General features: G+C 59.4%; 2 protein-coding genes across 10 annotated transcripts; one reads left to right on the top strand and one right to left on the bottom strand.

Annotated features, from left to right (window-relative positions):
* Positions 1-2,826: 2,826 nt before the first annotated feature.
* NDUFAF8 (NADH:ubiquinone oxidoreductase complex assembly factor 8) lies at positions 2,827-4,799 on the bottom strand. Its single transcript, XM_054456611.2, has 3 exons — positions 4,664-4,799; positions 4,433-4,543; positions 2,827-3,111 (listed from the first exon to the last, which is right to left on the bottom strand). The coding sequence occupies exons 1-3, from the start codon at positions 4,745-4,747 to the stop codon at positions 3,082-3,084; spliced, it is 225 nt and encodes a 74-aa protein (XP_054312586.2). The 5' UTR covers positions 4,748-4,799; the 3' UTR covers positions 2,827-3,081.
* Positions 4,789-15,868, top strand: TEPSIN (TEPSIN adaptor related protein complex 4 accessory protein). 9 transcript variants are annotated; one of them, XM_054456602.2, is made up of 14 exons: positions 4,993-5,125; positions 6,637-6,709; positions 7,025-7,116; positions 7,295-7,388; positions 7,791-7,886; positions 10,026-10,093; positions 10,357-10,435; positions 10,570-10,641; positions 11,551-11,754; positions 12,049-12,223; positions 12,379-12,492; positions 12,594-12,672; positions 13,465-13,599; positions 14,668-15,868. In XM_054456602.2, exons 1-14 carry the CDS (start codon positions 5,078-5,080, stop codon positions 15,214-15,216), a joined length of 1,878 nt encoding a protein of 625 aa, XP_054312577.2. In that variant the 5' UTR covers positions 4,993-5,077; the 3' UTR covers positions 15,217-15,868. The 9 variants fall into 9 exon arrangements, with proteins under 9 accessions (XP_054312580.2, XP_054312582.2, XP_054312577.2 ...); XM_063656329.1 differs by having other exon boundaries at positions 5,025-5,583; positions 5,938-6,709; XM_054456605.2 differs by lacking the exon at positions 7,791-7,886 and having other exon boundaries at positions 4,789-5,125.
* Positions 15,869-17,272: the final 1,404 nt, after the last annotated feature.

Below are 17,272 nucleotides of genomic sequence, written 5' to 3'. Positions count from 1 at the left end.
TAATTTTTTTTTTCGTACTTTTAGTAGAGACTGGGTTTCACCATGTTGGTCAGGCTGGTCTCGAACTCCTGACCTTGTGATCCACCCGCCTCAGCCTCCCAAAGTGCTAGGATTACAGACTTGAGCCACTGCGCCTGGCCTGAAGACTGGAAATTAACTAGAGGGAAGTTTCCGAAGGCTGAGTGGTGACTCCTGCCGAGCCCTGGGGGCTGGGAGGGGGTTGCGGGGCCGGGGGCTGGGAGGGGGCCAGGAGGAGGCTGGGAGGGGGCTGCGGGGCCAGGGGCACTGCTCAGCAGTTGGGAGGTGCCCCGCCAAGGGGGTTCAGTCCTGGTCATTTCTGTCCTTCATTCTCAATTAAAAACAGTTCCAAATGAACCTCTGCTCAGTGGTAAAACACCTGGACGTTCCCCTCGGATTGGAACTCCATTTGTTAAATTGCTCAGAGTGGGATTTTCATTCCGGCTGGATTTCCCCAAATATCTTACCATGACCCAGTTTTCTTTTCCTTCTCTGGAGGTTATTCCACCCTCCCCCCTTTCTGTTGAGATGGCTGCTGTTGTTGGAGAGGCATCCGTGACGGCCGTGCCTCTGCTGTCGCCCACCCCACTGCACCCCGGAGTCCCTGCACCCCCAGCCACAGACAGGGTCACCCGCTCCCATGCACACTTCCTTATTCCTTCCCACCCCCACCCCCTAGCCCAGGTGGCAGCCCCTCAGGGAAGGAAAGAGAAACTTCTTTCCCCAGAAGCCTCGCAGACCCCTGGGTGGGGCTTCTCAGAACGTTACAGAGGGGCCCTAGGGCCAGGCTGCGCTTTCTGACCAACAACAGGCTGCTCCTGTCTGGTCAGTCCTTGTGCAGGTCACTGGGCTGTGGAGCCTGCCTCTGGGGGCTCAGTTCCAGAGCAGGGGCCCAGGGATAGCGCTGTCCCGTCACCTGTGTGTACTTCTGTGCAGGAATGGACTTGCATAGCACGATGACCCAGGGACGGATTGAGCGGAGCTCAGCCCTCAAAGAACTTCGAGTTTCTCCTGAGAGCCAAGGCATTTGCTGTGGTTTGATGTGTTCTCCAAAATTCAGGAGTTGCCTAAGTGATAGTATCAAGAGGTGACTAGGCCGAGGGTTCCTTCCTCGCTTGTACAATTAAGAGCCTTATAAAAGAGGATGCAGGCAGCATGCAGGTCATTTGCTCTCTTGCCCCTCCACCTTCTGCAGCGTGAGGACACGGCACAAAGGCCCTCCCCAGACACCAGTACCAATGCCTGGATCTCCGGCTTCGCAGCCTGCAGAGCTGTGAAAAATCAGGCCGTTCTTTGTAAATCACCCGGTCTCAGGTGCTTTGTTAGGGCAGCAGGGACGGCCCAAGTACACCCGAAGCAGTTAGAGCTCCGCACTGTCCCTGCGGTGCGAAAACAGCAGAACCCCCACCCCCCTCCCTTCCCCTTCCACCCCCCGCCCTCCCCCCCGCCAGCTTCCTGAGCTGTCAATCGACGCGGTGCTGAAATCTACTCAGGGAGGAAGGGCAGAGCAAAGGTGGAGGGAGGTTTGGAAGGAAATTTGGGGTGGCAGAAAAGAGAGTGTCCCGAGGAGGCCTGAGAGCTGTTTGGAGGTGTGGGCCACAGGAAGTGGCAGGTCTGTCTGTTACCACCTCACACACAGGGTGAAGGACAGCGAGGGGGAGTGCCGGCAAGACAGGTCTATCAGGGTGGGACGGGAGGCTGGATTTGGAGGGAGAAGATGCAGGAAGCTCTGCCAATGAGCTGCCAGAGAATGGAGGAGAGGGCGTGACAGGGCTAAGAAAAGGACGTCTGTGCAGTGAGGCTCACTCATGGACGAGTGCTGGGCACAAGTAGGAGTAAGGCAAGGGTGGGGGGCAGCCGACCCTGCACGCTGGGGAGGCGGGTCGGGTGGGTCGTGCCAGCGGAGGGCATCTGAGTCTCTGGCATGCGCAGGGATGGACTTCGGTGGCTTAACCCCAGGAGTCTGGTCTGGATTTCCGTGTTTCCCAAGATGTGACACTATCCCAGCCCTTGGGACAAAATCCAGCGCTCTGGCCTGGCTCCTGCAGACCCACCACCCAGATGAGACCCTTAGGGGAAACCAGGTTAATTCTGGGGTAGCATCTGGAGGAGGAAACATGGAGGAACAGACCTCAGCCCACGGGGTCAGCCGCTAGCACAGGCCTGGGGGCAGGTGCAGGCTGCAGCCCCAGGACAGTGCAGCCTCCGTACCCCGGGGCAGGGGGGCTCTCAAAGCACTCCCTGCCACACCCTGCAGGTGGCGCTCAGGCCCCATGGACTCTGGGGTCTCACTATCAACAAGTTCCCCGGGCGGCATCAGGATGTGGCCCTTCTCACCTTAGTTTTAGGTCAAGTGATGTGATAGGGAGGGGGAACGAGAGGGCAGGCGCCATCAGTGAAGCACCTGGGCTGCCGAGGGGGCGGCCAACCCCACACAAGAGGGGCACTCGCTGCTGGTGCTCTACACAGGCCCCTCTCGGAGACTCAGGCCCTTTTGTGAAGAGCCCCCGCCCTGCCCCGTGTCCAGGAAAGCTACCTGTGAGGACCCTGCCCCATGGAGTGTCACCTCGTGGTGCTGACGTCCTTGTCTTTGGTGTGTGCTGTATACCCACAGCAAGGTCTGCAGGCTTCACCAGATTCACATTAAATACCTTAGTGAGAATGTTTTAAAACGGGGACCTTGAGGCAGGGTGTCCCCAAGTCCCAGCCCTGCCAGTTTTGGGGGAAAGGCTCTGGGCCCCATTCCATCTCAGAGAGGCCAAGACCCACATGTTGCAGTCTGCACACAGTAAGCCCCAGGCTGCAGGATTTGATGGAATCTTTATCGTGGCTTCAGTTACATCTTATTCTAACTCAGGTTTACGGACACAATGTTGGAAAACCAATTCCTGCTCTATCCACGCCTCAACTTAAGAAGAAACAGGATCTAACACCGAGGAACGTCACATCTTCGCCATTCCCACTTCCTTTCTGCCCTAGGCATTCAATGTGTGCCACCAGGGGCCATCAGGACTAGGGCTCTGCACCCACGGCAGCAGACAGGTGTGAAGCTCAGCGTCCCTCCTAACAGCCTCCCTCCAGCGTCTTCTTGGCCTGCAAGATAAAGTGTTTTGTCTGAATGGCTTTTGCTTCCAAGTTAGCTATGCCTCAAAAGCAAGCTACCACACCACATATTGTGTTCTACCAAGTACCTTGCAGAGAACTTGGGTACTGGCATGTGGTGGGCGCTCGACTGGTCGGAGCCTGGGGCCCCATGGGCAGGTTCTCTGGGTCACTTGTCCACGGGACAAGGGCCTCATGACACCGTCACAGAACTCACTGCTGCCCCCTCCTCTGAGCCCCCACCAGATGCCACATTTGGTCCCAAGCTCTCATAAAGGGGAAAGCAGAAGCCCCCCAACCTTTTTTTTTTTTTTTTTTTGAGATGCAGTCTCACTTTGTCGCCCACACTGGAGTACAGTGGCCTGATCTCGGCTCACTGCAACCTCCACCTCCAAGGTTCAAGTGATCTTCCCACCTCAGCCTCCCAAGTAACTGGGACTACACCACCATGCCTGGCTAATTTCTTTCTTTCTTTTTTTTTTTTTTTTTTTTTGTAGAGACGGGGTCTCCATACGTTGCCCAGGCTGGTCTCAAACTTCTAGGCCTAAGCAATCCACCCGCCTCAGCCTCCCAAAGTGGTAGGATTACAGGCACGCTTCACCATCCCCGGCAAAAAGTGCAACTTCTGATGAGTCACCCACCCCTGGATCCAAGGCTGCTGGGGCCGGGTAGGGATGAAGATCGTGGACTCTTGTTCAAATACCCTTTCTCTGGTCCAAATCTCCAGATTAACAGCTCCCAGTAAACAGAGTCAGCACTGGCATCACGGCCTACCCAAATACACTGAGGTGGTACCCGGTGAGGCTGACACTTAGGGAACCAGCCTCAGAATGACTTAAAGCCCCACGGGCAAGAAGCCCTATCGTGCCAGTTGTGAGGGTGGCTAGGGGTGCCCGGCAGGACACGTGCTGAAGGAATCCACCACTGCAGCTGCGCAGGGGCTGCAAGTGCCGGGGAGGTGAAGACCCGGAAGGTGATGGGCACTTTCCGGGAGTCCTGTGTTGGGTCGATCCTGGCATGACACCCCTCGGCGGCAGTGCTAACACGAAAGCTTATGGGTTTTACAGGGCGCTTTTTTGCACACATCTCCCATCCTTTCTGAGGTTGGCGCCAGTCCCGCTTTACAAACATGCAGGGACAAGCCCAGGACGGCCGAGGTTTCGCGGGCTCGTCGGTGGCTCGGTGGTTTTGTCAGCCGGCGTCTAAAGCACGCGGCAGGCGATTAAACCTTGAACCAACGGGAAAGCAAAGGAAAGCCGGGGCCCGCTGGCTCTTGGAGGAGAAGGGCTGGGAGGGGCCCGCGCCCACCTACCGCGGCGGCGAAGCAGCTCCGCAGGGCCTCGAACTCCCGCGCGCAGAAGTCCTTACTCAGGCGGCCGCCCGGGGCCGTGGAGGCCTGCACGCACCTGCCGTACGCCGCGGCCTGCGGAAGGGAAGGGCGTGGGTCGTGGGGTCCCCTGACCCCGTCACCGCCCTCCCTCCCAGTCACCTCCCCGCGCGGCTCCTCCTGCCCCGCAGCACTGGCCCGCCCGCGGCTCCTCACCTCGGCCCCGCAGACGGCCAGCCGCTCGGGGAAGGCGCGGAGGCGGCTTCGCACGCGGCCCCACACCGCTCCGTTGGCCGACATGAGCAGCTATTCCCAGCGCCCCCAGAGGCCGCCATCTTAGGTCCGTCCTCTTCCGGTATCAAACAGCTTGATAGGTCGGCGCATCCGCCCATAACCGTTCCTGAGTTCTTAATTGGCCAGGCTTCGCCTGGCCTCGAGCCCCTGCAATTGGCTCTTGTCCTAGTCTGTCTGTGCCCTGGGACTTCGGATTGGTCGAGGCTCAAATTGTTTACGAAGCCAACCTCAGGGCCCGCCCCACCGTGAGGGATTGGCCGGCGGACCCAGACCCGCGCAGTGATTGAAGGGCCCGGGCCTGGCGGAAGCGGGGCAGACCGGGAGGGGACCTGGATCATGGCTGCCGCGCCGCCGCTACGGGACCGCCTGAGCTTTCTACACCGGGTGAGTGAGGGCGGTCCGCCCGGGCCCCGGTCCCACGGCTCCTCTCGAGCGCCGCAGTCCCCGGACTCGCCCCGGGCCGGAGCCGTTGACCTTGCGTCTCCGTGCCGGGTAGCTGCTCCTGGCCCCTTCGCCCGCGCCGACGCCCCTGAGCTGCCCGCCCGCCCCGCCGTCCCGGGGCCTTCCAAGCCGGACCCGCCGAGCGCAAGGGCGATGGGCACAGCCAGACCCTGGGGGAACGAACAGGCCTTGGCCAGCATTCAGTGGCCTCCGACGGGAGGGAAGGAGCGGCGGACCCGGTGGACGTGGAGCCGCTGTGTCCGTGCTGCTGGCGCCCAGGTGGGCTGGCAGCCCGCCGTCCTCCCTGACGGTGTCATTTCAGAGGACTCCGGTCCTGGAGAGGCACCTCTGGGTTGCAGAGAACACAGACATCTCGAAGGGACAGAGAAGGACGCACCATTGTAAGCCCCTCTTAGTAAACCCTCTGAGAAGTAGAGGCCAGGGCGAGTTCCCAGGTGTCGTCCTGAGCAAACGGCCCTCTTTTGTCAGCCCGGAGCTTTTCTAGGCTGGACTTCAGAGGGGGCTGGGTGGTCCCAGGGCGTGACCCTGGGCTGCCAGAAGCCACGCTAGGGTTGGTCAAGGCTCTCAGTGCAAGGTTTGGACAGAGTCGTTCTGTGCTGCGTTCTGCAGTTGTCAGCTGTCACCTGCAAACCTCACTAGCTCCCCTTAGGGCTTGGTGGGCAAATAGTGTCAGTGATGTGTGTCCACAGCCTCGGGAAACACTTCAGGTCCACGTTTTCGTATGTTGTCACTAGATTTCGGCCCTTCCAACTGAAAGGCTTCGGCACCTCGCGCGGTCGGTCCCATGCTTGTCCTCTTAAATACTCTTGAACTCTATTCTGTCCTGATACTGAATAATGCAAGAATGGGTGGTTCCAGTTTTCATCCCTATAAACCGTACATCTTTGTGCCAGTAAGTAAGCATGAAACAAATAAGTATGTCTGCGCTAAGCGAACGTAAAACACACGACATCAGTCGGTTCTCGGGGAGTGATGGAGCCAGTCAGGCTGAGCGGCTGTCACTCTGCCAGTCCGGGCTCTGGGGAGGTGGAACCATTCATAGTCCCCTGCGTGGAAAGGGGCTTGCCTGGGCCTTGTTTGGCTTTGCTAGTCAGTAGGTAGGTACAGGAGAGGTACCTTCAAATAGCCTTATGTGCTGGTAAGTGCAGGGATGCTGGGTCCTGTGTCCCTTCTTAACCCAAGTGGCGCAGCTCCTCCTTGGAGAACCACCATTGATTTGCCTCTTCTCCGAGGCTATTCATCCCTGACTGTTGAGAGAGGACCCTGCTGCAGCCTCCATGTGGCCAGTAGCACAGTTTTCATCCCTTCCCAGTCCTCTCTCCGGCCATGTCAACAGTGAGAGGTGGGTCGTTTCCATCCCCTTCGGGGGGCTGCGGATTCATCCCTATGGGAAACGGCATCTCATCACGGCGGGGGCGCTTGTTCCCTTTCAGCTCCCGATTCTCCTGAAGGGGACATCGGATGATGATGTTCCGTGTCCGGGCTACCTGTTTGAAGAGATTGCTAGTATCCTTCCTCGACGTCCCCGTGTAGTGGAAAGAGCGGATGGCAGGGTCCCAGAGTGGTGCGAAGGGTTCCTGGGGATCCTGCTGTCCCTAGGGGGATCCACGGCTCCTTTATCATTGTAACCAGGCGTGGGTGGGGTCTGAAGGCTGCAATACTGATGACACAGGGGACCCTAGAAGCCCCGGCGCTCCTGATGGCGGAGCCTACAGTAGGCGCCTCCAGGGAACGTGAACTGAGAGGCCTCATGGCCCGGTCTCCCTGCGGCCCGGCACAGCCTTCATCATCTCGCCCTTCCCTAACCCGAGCGTGCCGCAGAAATCTCCCACGAGTCTCCGGGCAGCAGCCAGTGCCTGCTGGAGTACCTCCTGAGTCGCCTGCATAGCAGCTCTGGCCACGGGAAGCTCAAGGTGAGCCCCTGGGTGGTCAAGGGTCAGGCCCGAGGCCCGGCCCACGGTGGTGAGGCTGGAGGAGCAGACCAGCGGCCCAGGGTGGCAGGCAGCTCTGTGCCCTTGGGGTGCCCCCGGGCCCTGCCCTGGGTGTCCCGTGTCTGGCCTGCCCAGCACTGCTGCCCACCCCACTCCCCAGGTGCTGAAGATCCTGCTCTATCTGTGCAGCCACGGCTCCTCCTCGTTCCTGCTCCTCCTCAAACGCAACTCTGCCTTCATCCAGGAAGCTGCAGGTACAGGGGCCGCGCACGCGCTCAGGAAGAGCCAGGGCTTCGGACAATGGGGGAGGGTGGCGAATCCCCCGGGCTTGAGAAGGAAGACTTCCGCCAGAGCCCTCACCTGGGCCAGGTCCCGATCAAAGCCCTGCCTTGCTGATCCTGGCCCATCCCTGGCCTCTCCACCTGCTGCCCATGCTCACCCCAGCTGGCCGGCTCGGCCTCCCCCGATGCGCCCTGCCTCCTCCCTCCGCTGGGTCCTCCGTGCCTCCCATGCGTCCCTGGGCCTTCGGCTGCGTCTGTCCCTGTGCTTGCTGCCCTGGGTGCCAGTTTGTTTCTCTGTGTGCCCCATGGGTCTTGCCCCTCCATCCCAGTGCCCACACATAGCAGACTCAGTGCCTGTTCGTACATCCTTCCCAGGCCGTGGGTTCCCGTTCTGGGGCTGCTCCTCAGAGCCAAAGACAGAGGGAGGCAGGAGAGGCGGGGCCCCGGCCAGTCGGTCTGTCCAGGCAGACGGTGGGTCTGGGGGAGCCGTCCCCGCAGGCTTGGGGGCAGTCCCGTGTGCCTCTGCCTAATGAGGACTTGTTGGGGCTTGGCCTGAGATCTTCCATGGGGTACAGGGAGGCCTGGCTCCAGGTGGTCACTGGGCGCACCATGTCTGGACCCCACCCCAGCCCCTGAGAGGGGAATTCTGGGGAGGGAGACTGAGTCTCTCTCGTGCCTCTGCTTGCTTGTGGAGACCTCAGCGTGTTGCATCCACTGGGCTCACCCCAAAACCGGTGTCGAAACCAGTGTCGTCCCACTTTATGGCAAGTGGGCATGCAGCTCTAGGTGTCCCGCAGGGGTCAGTGCCCTGGGCCACCATAGACAGTTGTGACACATGACTTAGGCAGTCGATGCCCCTGAGGGGACGGCAGTGCGGGGGTGCTCTCGCCATCCTAACAGAGCTCCTCACAGCTTTGGGGCCAAGGCAGCACCAGCCATTTATCCTCACCATTCAGCTGGCCAGAGGGCCCCGGTCTCCCAGGCCACTCCTGTGGCCGTGATTGGTGCATGTACGTCGTGGCCTCAGTGGTCTCGGGGACACGCCCTGGGGTGGGGGCTGCAGCAGGTGGGGAGATGGGGCACAGCGGGCCCCGAGGATGGGAAAGGCCCTTCTTCAGACCCTGGGTTCTTGTCGGCACCAGAGTCTCTCCCGTGCGGAGGCAGCTGTGGATGACGACTGTCGCCTGCTGTGCCTGGGCACTGGCCCTGGGTGACACGCAGGTTGTGGGAGGTGTCAGGACAGGCCCTGTGAGAAAAGTGGGTGCCAGATGCCGCACGTGAGAGACGGGACACCCTGCTCCAGGCGGCGGGTGTGCAGTGAGGATGGCCCGCCCCACGCGTGCAGAGCATCAGAAAGAGGAAAAAAACAAAACGCGGCTGGCAGTTAAAGACAGATTTTTTTAGTTAAAACCTGAGAGGCGCCCCCAGCCGATTGTGGTCAGGAGTCTTACAGACTGAGAGTATACATTGGTTTTAGGGTGAGAGAGCTTATCAGAAGCTCGGAATGTTTATGTGCGTGGAGAAGTTTATGGCAGGGTTGGAAGGAGGGGAGGTTATCTTGGGGCAGACATCTTTCCAGCCTGGAGGTGGGTTTTCTCGAAGCTGGCATCTTCCCGGCTGGAGGAGGGTTATCTTGGGGCTAGCACGTTTCTGGTTGGGGAGGAGTTTGGAATGTTTCTGGTTGGAGATGTTATTTGTGGTTTATGGTTGTGCTGACCTTAGCCATTAGGCTGATGCCCTATGGATTGAGGCAGTTTTTGGTTAAGGTGAACTTTAGAATGAGGGGCTTGTCCAAGATGGTGATGCTCCTGCTCTGTCACAGAGCAGGGGCAGCGTGGGGTGGCAGGCGGCTGCCCTGAGCTCCTGCAGGGAAGATGGCAGCCGCAGGGTGTCAGTTCATCCAGCCACTGACTCAGCTTGTGGCCGCCAACCCTGGGCCCAGGGATAGCTGGAGCATCGCCTCCGAATCACGAGACCAGCCTGCCAGGGTGGACATAGACTGCCAAGGGGTGCGAGTGGATTCGCCTGTGACAGAGGCTCTCGAGGGGTTCTCAGAGGCACGGCTCTCAGCATGAGCCCTGAAAGGATGCCACGGCCCCAGGTGCAGGCTCAGGGGTCCCTGGGGCCGGAAGATTTAAGGAAAGAAGCCCCAGTTTATCATGACAGGAACTCTCAGAGCAGGGGAGCCCGAGGTGGCTGAGACTGGGGTTGGGTGGGGCCAGGTGGAGCTTTCAGCCTGTGATAAGAACGCTGGTTTCTCCCTCCAGGCCCCGGAAGCCTCTGAGGGGTCTCTGGTGCACCTGGGGCAGGGAGAGTGGGCTTCGGGGAGGCCGCACCCGCTCAGGCACTAGGGGTTGCCGACCCTGGGGGAGACGAGGTGGTTGCTGTGGAGAGAGTCTCACCTCTGTGGGGCATGGGTGAGGGGAAGCCGAGGGTCTGCTCAGGTGTGGCCTCTGCAGGGTCCTGGAGGAGGGCATCCCATTAGCTGTGACAGAAGGGCCCTGGTGACAGGAACTTGCCACCCTGGAGTGGACCCAGTGCACTGTGCTCCACAGGGAGCAGCGGTGTCAGGCTCAGCCCTGCCCCCCACTTGCCTTTTCTGTTCTGCAGCTTTTGCGGGGCCCCCAGATCCTCTGCATGGGAACAGTTTGTACCAGAAGGTTCGGGCGGCCGCGCAGGTGAGCCCAGGAGCAGTGTCGCTCTGCGGATGCCCCTCCTTCTATAGAGGGGCAGGACTGGGGCCAGGATGTCAGCTGGGGGGTTTGCAGTTCTCCCGCCCGGGACCCCTGCCTCTGCTCCTTGCCAGTGGACACAGAGCCTGTGTCCAGCTGAGTGGCTCAGGAGAAGTGTCCAGGGGACAGAACGGAGCTGATATGGGTGGCAGGGTGAGTACAGCAGGCCCCGGTGTGAGGACGCTGAGGGCCTCTGCCTCCCCATGTAGGACTTGGGGAGCACCCTGTTCTCGGACACCGTGTTGCCACTGGCTCCCTCCCAGCCTCTGGGGACCCCGCCTGCCACAGGTAGGTGACTGAGGGGACCGTGTCCAGCTCTGGCACGTGGTTTCTGCCTCCCTGAGGGTCCTGGGCGTCTGTGCCATCGGTGGGCAGGGCCTAGGGTGGGGGCCGGCTTGCCGCTGACGGAGGACCCTCTGCAGGCATGGGCTCCCAGGCCAGGCCGCACAGCACCCTCCAGGGTTTCGGCTACAGCAAGGAACACGGCCGCACGGGTGAGTGGGGAGGGCCTGCATGGGCCCCGGCATCTCGGTGCGGGGATGAGGAGGTGGTGGGGGCCGGACCATGCCACCCCATCTGGTAGCTGCTGTCCCCCGTCCCCTCCCCTGCATGGCCTCAGCCCTTCCTGGGGCTGTCCCCGCTGTCTCGCTCTGGCTGCCGATGTGGGGGTGGTGCAGGTGTGGCCAGGGCCGCTTTATGGACAGACGAGAGAAACCAGGCCGAGCAAGAAGTCAGGGCTGGGCCCGGTGGCAGGGGTGAGTCCCACTCTGAGAGGGGCCGAGGGCTGTGCCCCTGGCTGTGGTGCGAGTGACTCAGGCAGTCCTGTGTGGAGCTGTTATGAGATGGGGCAGTACCAGTGGACAACTGCTCATCAGCGCCAGGAGAGCCACAGGTGGCACCACTGCCTGCTGCTGGGACCCAGCCCCCGGCCCAGGTGTGCCCTGCTGCCGGGCCCTGGGCGGTGTCTAGCCGCTCACCGTTAGACTGTGTCACACCGTCCTGCGCGCAGCCCGGGGCTCCTGCCGACACTTCGATGTCGGGACAACTTCTACAGGGAGCTCACACGGGAAAGACCGGCCCCTCCCCGAGCCCTGGACACACCCTCCCTGAGCCAAGGCCAAACCCAAGCCCCTTAGGACACCTTCACCCCCAGAGGACAGAGGGACGGAGGCATAACTGCAATGAGCTGGGGTGTCCAGGCCCACTGGGAGTGGGAATGCCAAAGCGGAGTCCACTGGGAGCTTCCAGAGGGCCTGGGGCCCACCAGGAGGCCTCCCTACCTGCAGCGTGTACCCCGACCTCCCCAAGCTTGAGCAGGGAGCCGATGCGGGCACCCTGCTCCCAGAGAACGAGGGTGGGGGCCGCACTGGGCGGCCGTCCCATCTCCCTCTCCTCGGGTGCAGGCTCGGCAGGCGAAGCCTTCCTCTCCACCATCCAGAAGGCCGCAGAGGTGGTGGCCAGCGCCATGCGCCCCGGGCCCGAGAGTCCCAGTACCCAGAGGCTCCTGCCGCGGGGTGACACCTACCAGCCTGCCATGATGCCTTCAGCCAACCACGGTCCCCCAACCCTGGGGAACCTACTCCCCGGGGCCATTCCAGGTCCCCGAGGTATCGAAGCGAGGGCTCCTCCCCTTGGGGTCTGGTCCCTCCTTCCTGTCAGCGCCAGGGCTTTGTGGCCCTGGAGGCAGATCCAAGGGCCTCCCACACAGCAGGAGGGGGTGGGACCCGAGGCGGAAGCAGATGCCCATGGGGGCTGGTGTTTGCTGAAGCTGGAGCCAAGGTGGCCACCCATCCTCAGCTCAGGACTCAGCCCCTGAGGCCTCCTGGTCCAGGGCCCTGGGAGGTGGGCATGGGGCTGGCCTGAAGCCCCAGAGATCTCACCGGCTGTCCTGTTTCCTCCAGCTGTGAGGCATCAGCCTGGGCAGGCCGGAGGGGGCTGGGATGAGCTGGACAGCGGCCCCAGCTCTCAGAATTCCTCCCAGAGCAGCGACCTGAGCAGGGTCTCGGACTCAGGCAGTCATTCCGGCAGCGACAGCCATTCAGGGGCCACCCGGGAGCCAGGTGACCTGGCAGAAAGGTGAGCGGGAGCTGCCGGATATGCGGAAGAGGTCTCGGAGCCACCACACGGTCCCCCTCCCAGCGCGGCTCCTGCTCTCCAGGTTCTCCCCCACACGAGGCGGGACTGGGGGCACGGCCTCCACTCACCCTTGACCCGGCCATTCCCCCTGGCAGGGTCGAGCTGGTGGCCCTGAGTGACTGTCAGCAGGAGTTGAGCTTGGTGAGGACTGTGACTCGGGGACCACGCGCCTTCCTGAGCCGCGAGGAGGCACAGCACTTCATCAAAGCGTGAGTGTGCCTGGACCCGCCCGGCTCTGCCCCAGCCCCAACCCTGGGCGAGGGAGGTGGGGACGGGCCGCACCCGCCACCTAGGTGTCCCCTCTGTGCAGGTGTGGACTGCTCAACTGTGAGGCCGTGCTGCAGCTGCTGACCTGCCACCTGCGTGGGACCAGTGAATGCACGCAGCTGGTGAGCTGCACACGCGGGCAGGAGGGTGTGACTGTGTGCATGTGCCTGTGTGCGGACATTCCTGTGTGTGCGTGTGTGTGCCTGTGTGTGCACACCTGTATGTGAACATTCCTCTGTGTGGCTGTGTGTGCGTGCATGCCTGTGTGTGTGTGTGTGCCTGTGTGTGTGTGTGTGGGTGTGTATGCCTGGGTGTGTATGTCTGTGTGTGTACACACTTGTGCATGTGTGTGGTGTGCACACAGTGTGTGTGTGTGTACATGACTGCATGTGTGTGGTTGTGTATGTATGTGCCTGTATGTGTGTGCATGCACATGAAAGCATGGACATGCGTGTGCATATGTCGGGGGGCGTGCGGAGGAATGAAGGTAAGGCAGTCGGGGCAGCAGGTCACGTGCTTCTTGCTGGGGTCTGTCCAGGAGCCGGGGAGGACAGGGCTCTGGTGTCTGGGAGCCGGGGTATAAGGTGATGAGGACAGGGCTCTGGTGTCCGGGAGCTGGGGTGTGAGGCGATGAGGACAGGGCTCTGGTGTCTGGGAGCCCGGGTGTGAGGCGGTGAGGACAGGGCTCTGGTGTCTGGGAGCCGGGGTGTAAGGCAATGAGGATGGGGCTCTGGTGTCCGGGAGCTGGGGTGTGAGGTGGTGATGACGGGGCTCTGGTGGAGCTGTCCCTGGGGCCTCCTGGCACCCCGGTCATTGATGAGGAGGAAGAAGAGGGAGAGAGATGGCCAGATAGGCCTCCCTGGCGTGGACCTGCTGCCCCTATGGGTGCTGATGTCCCCTCCCTTCACCCGCAGAGGGCGCTGTGTGCCATCGCCTCCCTGGGGAGCACCGACCTCCTTCCCCAAGAGCACATCCTCCTCCGCACCCGACCGTGGCTGCAGGAGCTCAGCATGGGCAGCCCGGGACCTGTGACCAACAAAGCCACCAAGGTGGGCAGCTGCGGAGGCCACATGCACACTGGGGTCCAAGGGTACAGCAGGAGATACACTGCAGTCCACGGCCATCCTGTCCCTGCCCGGTGCTTGGTCAGCCCTTCCTGGACCCCCCTCTCGAGTCCCTGTCCCACTGGCAGAGGGAGCAGCAGCAAGTCAGGGTCCTCACCTCCCCACTGCCTTCCTGCCTTCCACCCCAACTCTGCAGCACTCACAGTACACTGGCCTCTACCTGTTCCTGGAAGCCCCCAAACTCCTCTGCCTTAATGTTCCTGCCCTTGTGTCTTGGCTCACACTTAGCTCTTCCAGGAAGCCCTCCCTGACTGCACATGCAGTTTGCCACCTATGACACAACTCATGCTCAGCTCCCAAGCTCCGGAGGGCAGAAATGGTTCCATTCATCTCTGTGCACTTGAATGCTCTGAACTGCCTGGAGGCCACTAGAATCACAGTGGGAGGCCTCTCCCAGCCGCCAGGCCCTGGCACCTTCCCTCTGCCTATGGGCACCCCCAGCTTCTTTCTTCCTATTTTCTCCCTGGCTGCTGGAAACACAGGTCCTCAGTCACCCATCCCCAAGTCATCCTTATCTGTCATTGGCCATCTGCTAGCTCACCTTTCAGTCAGAGCGACGAGTGAGCCTGGGGTTCGCACCACCGCAGGCGAACCTCGTAGTGGGGTTTCTAAAACGGGCATGCTGGAAGAACCCTGCTTCCAACAGTTGGAAATGCCCAGATGTGCCAGGCCACGTGTTCACTCCCTCCAGCAGTGCCTGGCAGGTTATGACAGGGAGGGTGTTCATTTGTATAGTAGTGAGTGAAGGAGCAAGATTCAAGGTGTGTATGTGACACCTGCCCCGTGTCGCCAGCACCAGCCCAGCAGCTGCTCTTGATGGGATGACAACTGGGTGCACTGCCCCAGCCCCCTCCCAGCAGCCGGTGTCCTGCCCAGAGGTGGCCCTGCCCTCTGGGTGGAGGGACTGAGGAGGTCCTAGGGAGAGGCGGGCCCTGGTCCCCACATTTCCCAGGGTTGCATAGGAACCTCCCTGGTTCCTCCTTCCTCTTTCAGATCCTGAGGCACTTCGAGGCCTCCTGTGGGCAGCTGTCCCCTGCCTGGGGCACCTCAGCCGAGCCTGGCCCCACAGCTGCCCTCCCAGGCCCATCTGACCTGCTGACCGACGCTGTGCCTCTTGCTGGGAGCCAGGTCTTCCTCCAGCCTCTGAGTTCAACCACAGTCTCGCCCCGGAGCCCTGCTCCCTCATCTGGGATGCCGTCCAGCCCTGTGCCCACCCCACCCCCAGATGCCTCCCCTATTCCAGCCCCTGGAGAACCCAGCGAGGCCGAGGCCAGACTGGCAGAAAGCAGGGGGTGGAGACCTGAACGGGTCCCAGGGGGCACGGACAGCCCAAAGAGAGGCCCCAGCAGCTGTGCGTGGAGCCGCGACTCCTTGTTTGCTGGCATGGAGCTGGTGGCCTGTCCCCGCCTGGTGGGGGCTGGGGCTCCTGCAGGAGAGTCCTGTCCCGATGCTCCCCATGCCCCCCGAACATCGTCCCAGAGGACAGCAGCCAAAGAGCCTCCTGGCTCAGAGCCGTCAGCTTTTGCGTTCCTGAACGCCTGACCCGATGGCCTGGCCCTGGAGTCTTCAGCTTCAGCTGCTGCCTGGGGCAGTCTGTGCTTCCTGTGCAGCCTCAACCGTAGCTGCTGCAGTCTCCAGGCAACTTGACTTGAGAGGAGGACCCTAGGGCTACCTGAGTTTCCCCCATCTCCTCTGCCAGAGGCTCTGGCTATTTGGACTTGAATCCCTACAAGGGATAGGCAGGTGGCAGGGCTTCAGAAATGTTGATCTCAGGGCTCCCAGGGGGCAGCCCCTGCCTGTCTTGCCCTCAGACATGAGGTTTCTTGTGTGAATGCAGAAGTGACTACCAGGTTCTTTATTTCATTTTGATCTCAGCTCCCTCTTTCCCCAGGAGGTCATGAGCAGCAACAAGCCACTGCCTCACCGTCCCATCGGGGTGGGCTACGTGCTGAGGCTGGGTTTGGTGCACATGGGTTGAGGGTGTCTTGTCCGGGCTGCCTTGTGCTGTCTGGCCTGAGGCCGTTTCAAGTTTCAGATCCCCACGTGATCCTTCCCTGGCTCTCGCCTGCTCCTCTATGCTGTAATTGCTTCCTACACACGAAGCCTCTGATTGGAGCCTCTGGTCCATCTCAGAAAAACCTTCCGAGAGCGCTGGGGTTTATGCTTTCTGAATAAACACTACTGTTTACATGAAGCTGGCCCGCTTATTTTTCTTCTTTTGTGTGTGTGCATTTTAATAAAAATACCATCAATAAGGGGCACACACAGAGGACGGCTTTCCTCAAAGGAGGGACACGTGTTATTTCTTCCTAAAACGTTTGGTAGAACTCCCCAGTGGCACTATCCTTGCAGTTAACCTTCTGACTGGCAAGGTTTTAAACTATGAAATTCAGTTTCTTCAATAAATAATAGACTATTTGGGTTATCTATTTCTAATTTCAGCAGTTTGTGTCTTCAGGGGATTGGTCCATTTTATATCAGTTGCTGAATTTTTTATTCCATTTTTTGTAGTATTCCTTTATTCTTCCATTCATGCCTGTGGGGCTGTAGTCACACTATCACACTCCTCCTCCGCTCATGCCTGTGGGGCTGTAGTCACACTATCACACTCTTCCTCTCATGCCTAATATTGGTCACTTGTTTTCCCTTTTCCTTGGTCAGGCAGTTTATTAATGTTATTAGTTACTTCAAAGAACAAACTTTTGGTTTTATTTTTTTGTACTTCACTAATTTCTGTTTTTCAGTTTCCTAGTTCACTAATTTCTGTTGTTTATTATTTCCTTTCCTCTGCTTTGGGCTTATTTTTATTTTTTCAGTTTATTTCTTCTTTTTTTTTTTTGAGACAGAGTCTCACTCTGTCGCCCAGGCTGGAGTGCAGTGGCGCAATATGGGCTCAGTGCAACCTCTGCCTCCTGGGTTCAAGTGATTCTCCTGCCTCAGCCTCCTGAGTAGCTGGGATTACAGGCTCATGCCACCACGCCCGGCTAATTTTTTGTATTTTGATAGAGATTGGGTTTCACCATGTTAGCCAGGATGGTCTCGATCTCCTGACCTCGTGATCCACCCTCCTTGGCCTCCCAAAGTGCTGGGATTACAGGCATGAGCCACAGTGCCCAGCCTTTTTCAGTTTCTTAAGGTGGAAGCTTAGATTATTTATCGTGATCTTTATTTTCTAATGTGAGTCTTGTAATATATCGTGATCTTTATTTTCTAATGTGAGCCTTGTAATGCATCGTGACCTTTATTTTCTAATGTGAGCCTTGTAATGCTATAAATATTCCTATGAACACTGCTTTGGCTGCATCCTATGAATTTTGGTACATTTACATTTTTATTGAGCTCAAAATATTTTCAAATTTATCTTGAGACTTCCTTTTTGTCTGATGGGTTATTTTAAAGCATATTATGTTATGATTTAATTCTGATATAGTCAGAGAACATACTTTGTTTGATTTCTGTTATATTGTTTAAAGATTTCAAGCCCAGGCAACATAGCAAGACCCTGTTTCTACAAAAAAAAAAAAAAAAAATTTAAATTAGCCAGGCATGGTCTCAGCTACCCAGGTGGCTGAGGCGGGAGGATTGCTTGAACTCCAGA

Source organism: Pongo pygmaeus, chromosome 19 (genome assembly GCF_028885625.2).
Source record: "Pongo pygmaeus isolate AG05252 chromosome 19, NHGRI_mPonPyg2-v2.0_pri, whole genome shotgun sequence".
Lineage (NCBI taxonomy): Eukaryota > Metazoa > Chordata > Mammalia > Primates > Hominidae > Pongo > Pongo pygmaeus.
This window is presented reverse-complemented; position numbering and strand designations above follow the sequence as displayed.

Coding starts and splice junctions, on each gene's coding strand:
- NDUFAF8 (XM_054456611.2), bottom strand. CDS start 4,747: ATGTCGGCCAACGGAGCGGTGTGGGGCCGCGTGCGAAGCCGCCTCCGC. Junction 4,544..4,663: donor TGGCCGTCTGCGGGGCCGAG/GTGAGGAGCCGC, acceptor TCCCTTCCGCAG/GCCGCGGCGTACGGCAGGTG. Junction 3,112..4,432: donor GGAGCTGCTTCGCCGCCGCG/GTAGGTGGGCGC, acceptor TTTATCTTGCAG/GCCAAGAAGACGCTGGAGGG.
- TEPSIN (XM_063656329.1), top strand. CDS start 6,481: ATGTGGCCAGTAGCACAGTTTTCATCCCTTCCCAGTCCTCTCTCCGGC. Junction 7,117..7,294: donor CTGGCCACGGGAAGCTCAAG/GTGAGCCCCTGG, acceptor CCCACTCCCCAG/GTGCTGAAGATCCTGCTCTA. Junction 12,673..13,464: donor CCAGTGAATGCACGCAGCTG/GTGAGCTGCACA, acceptor CTTCACCCGCAG/AGGGCGCTGTGTGCCATCGC.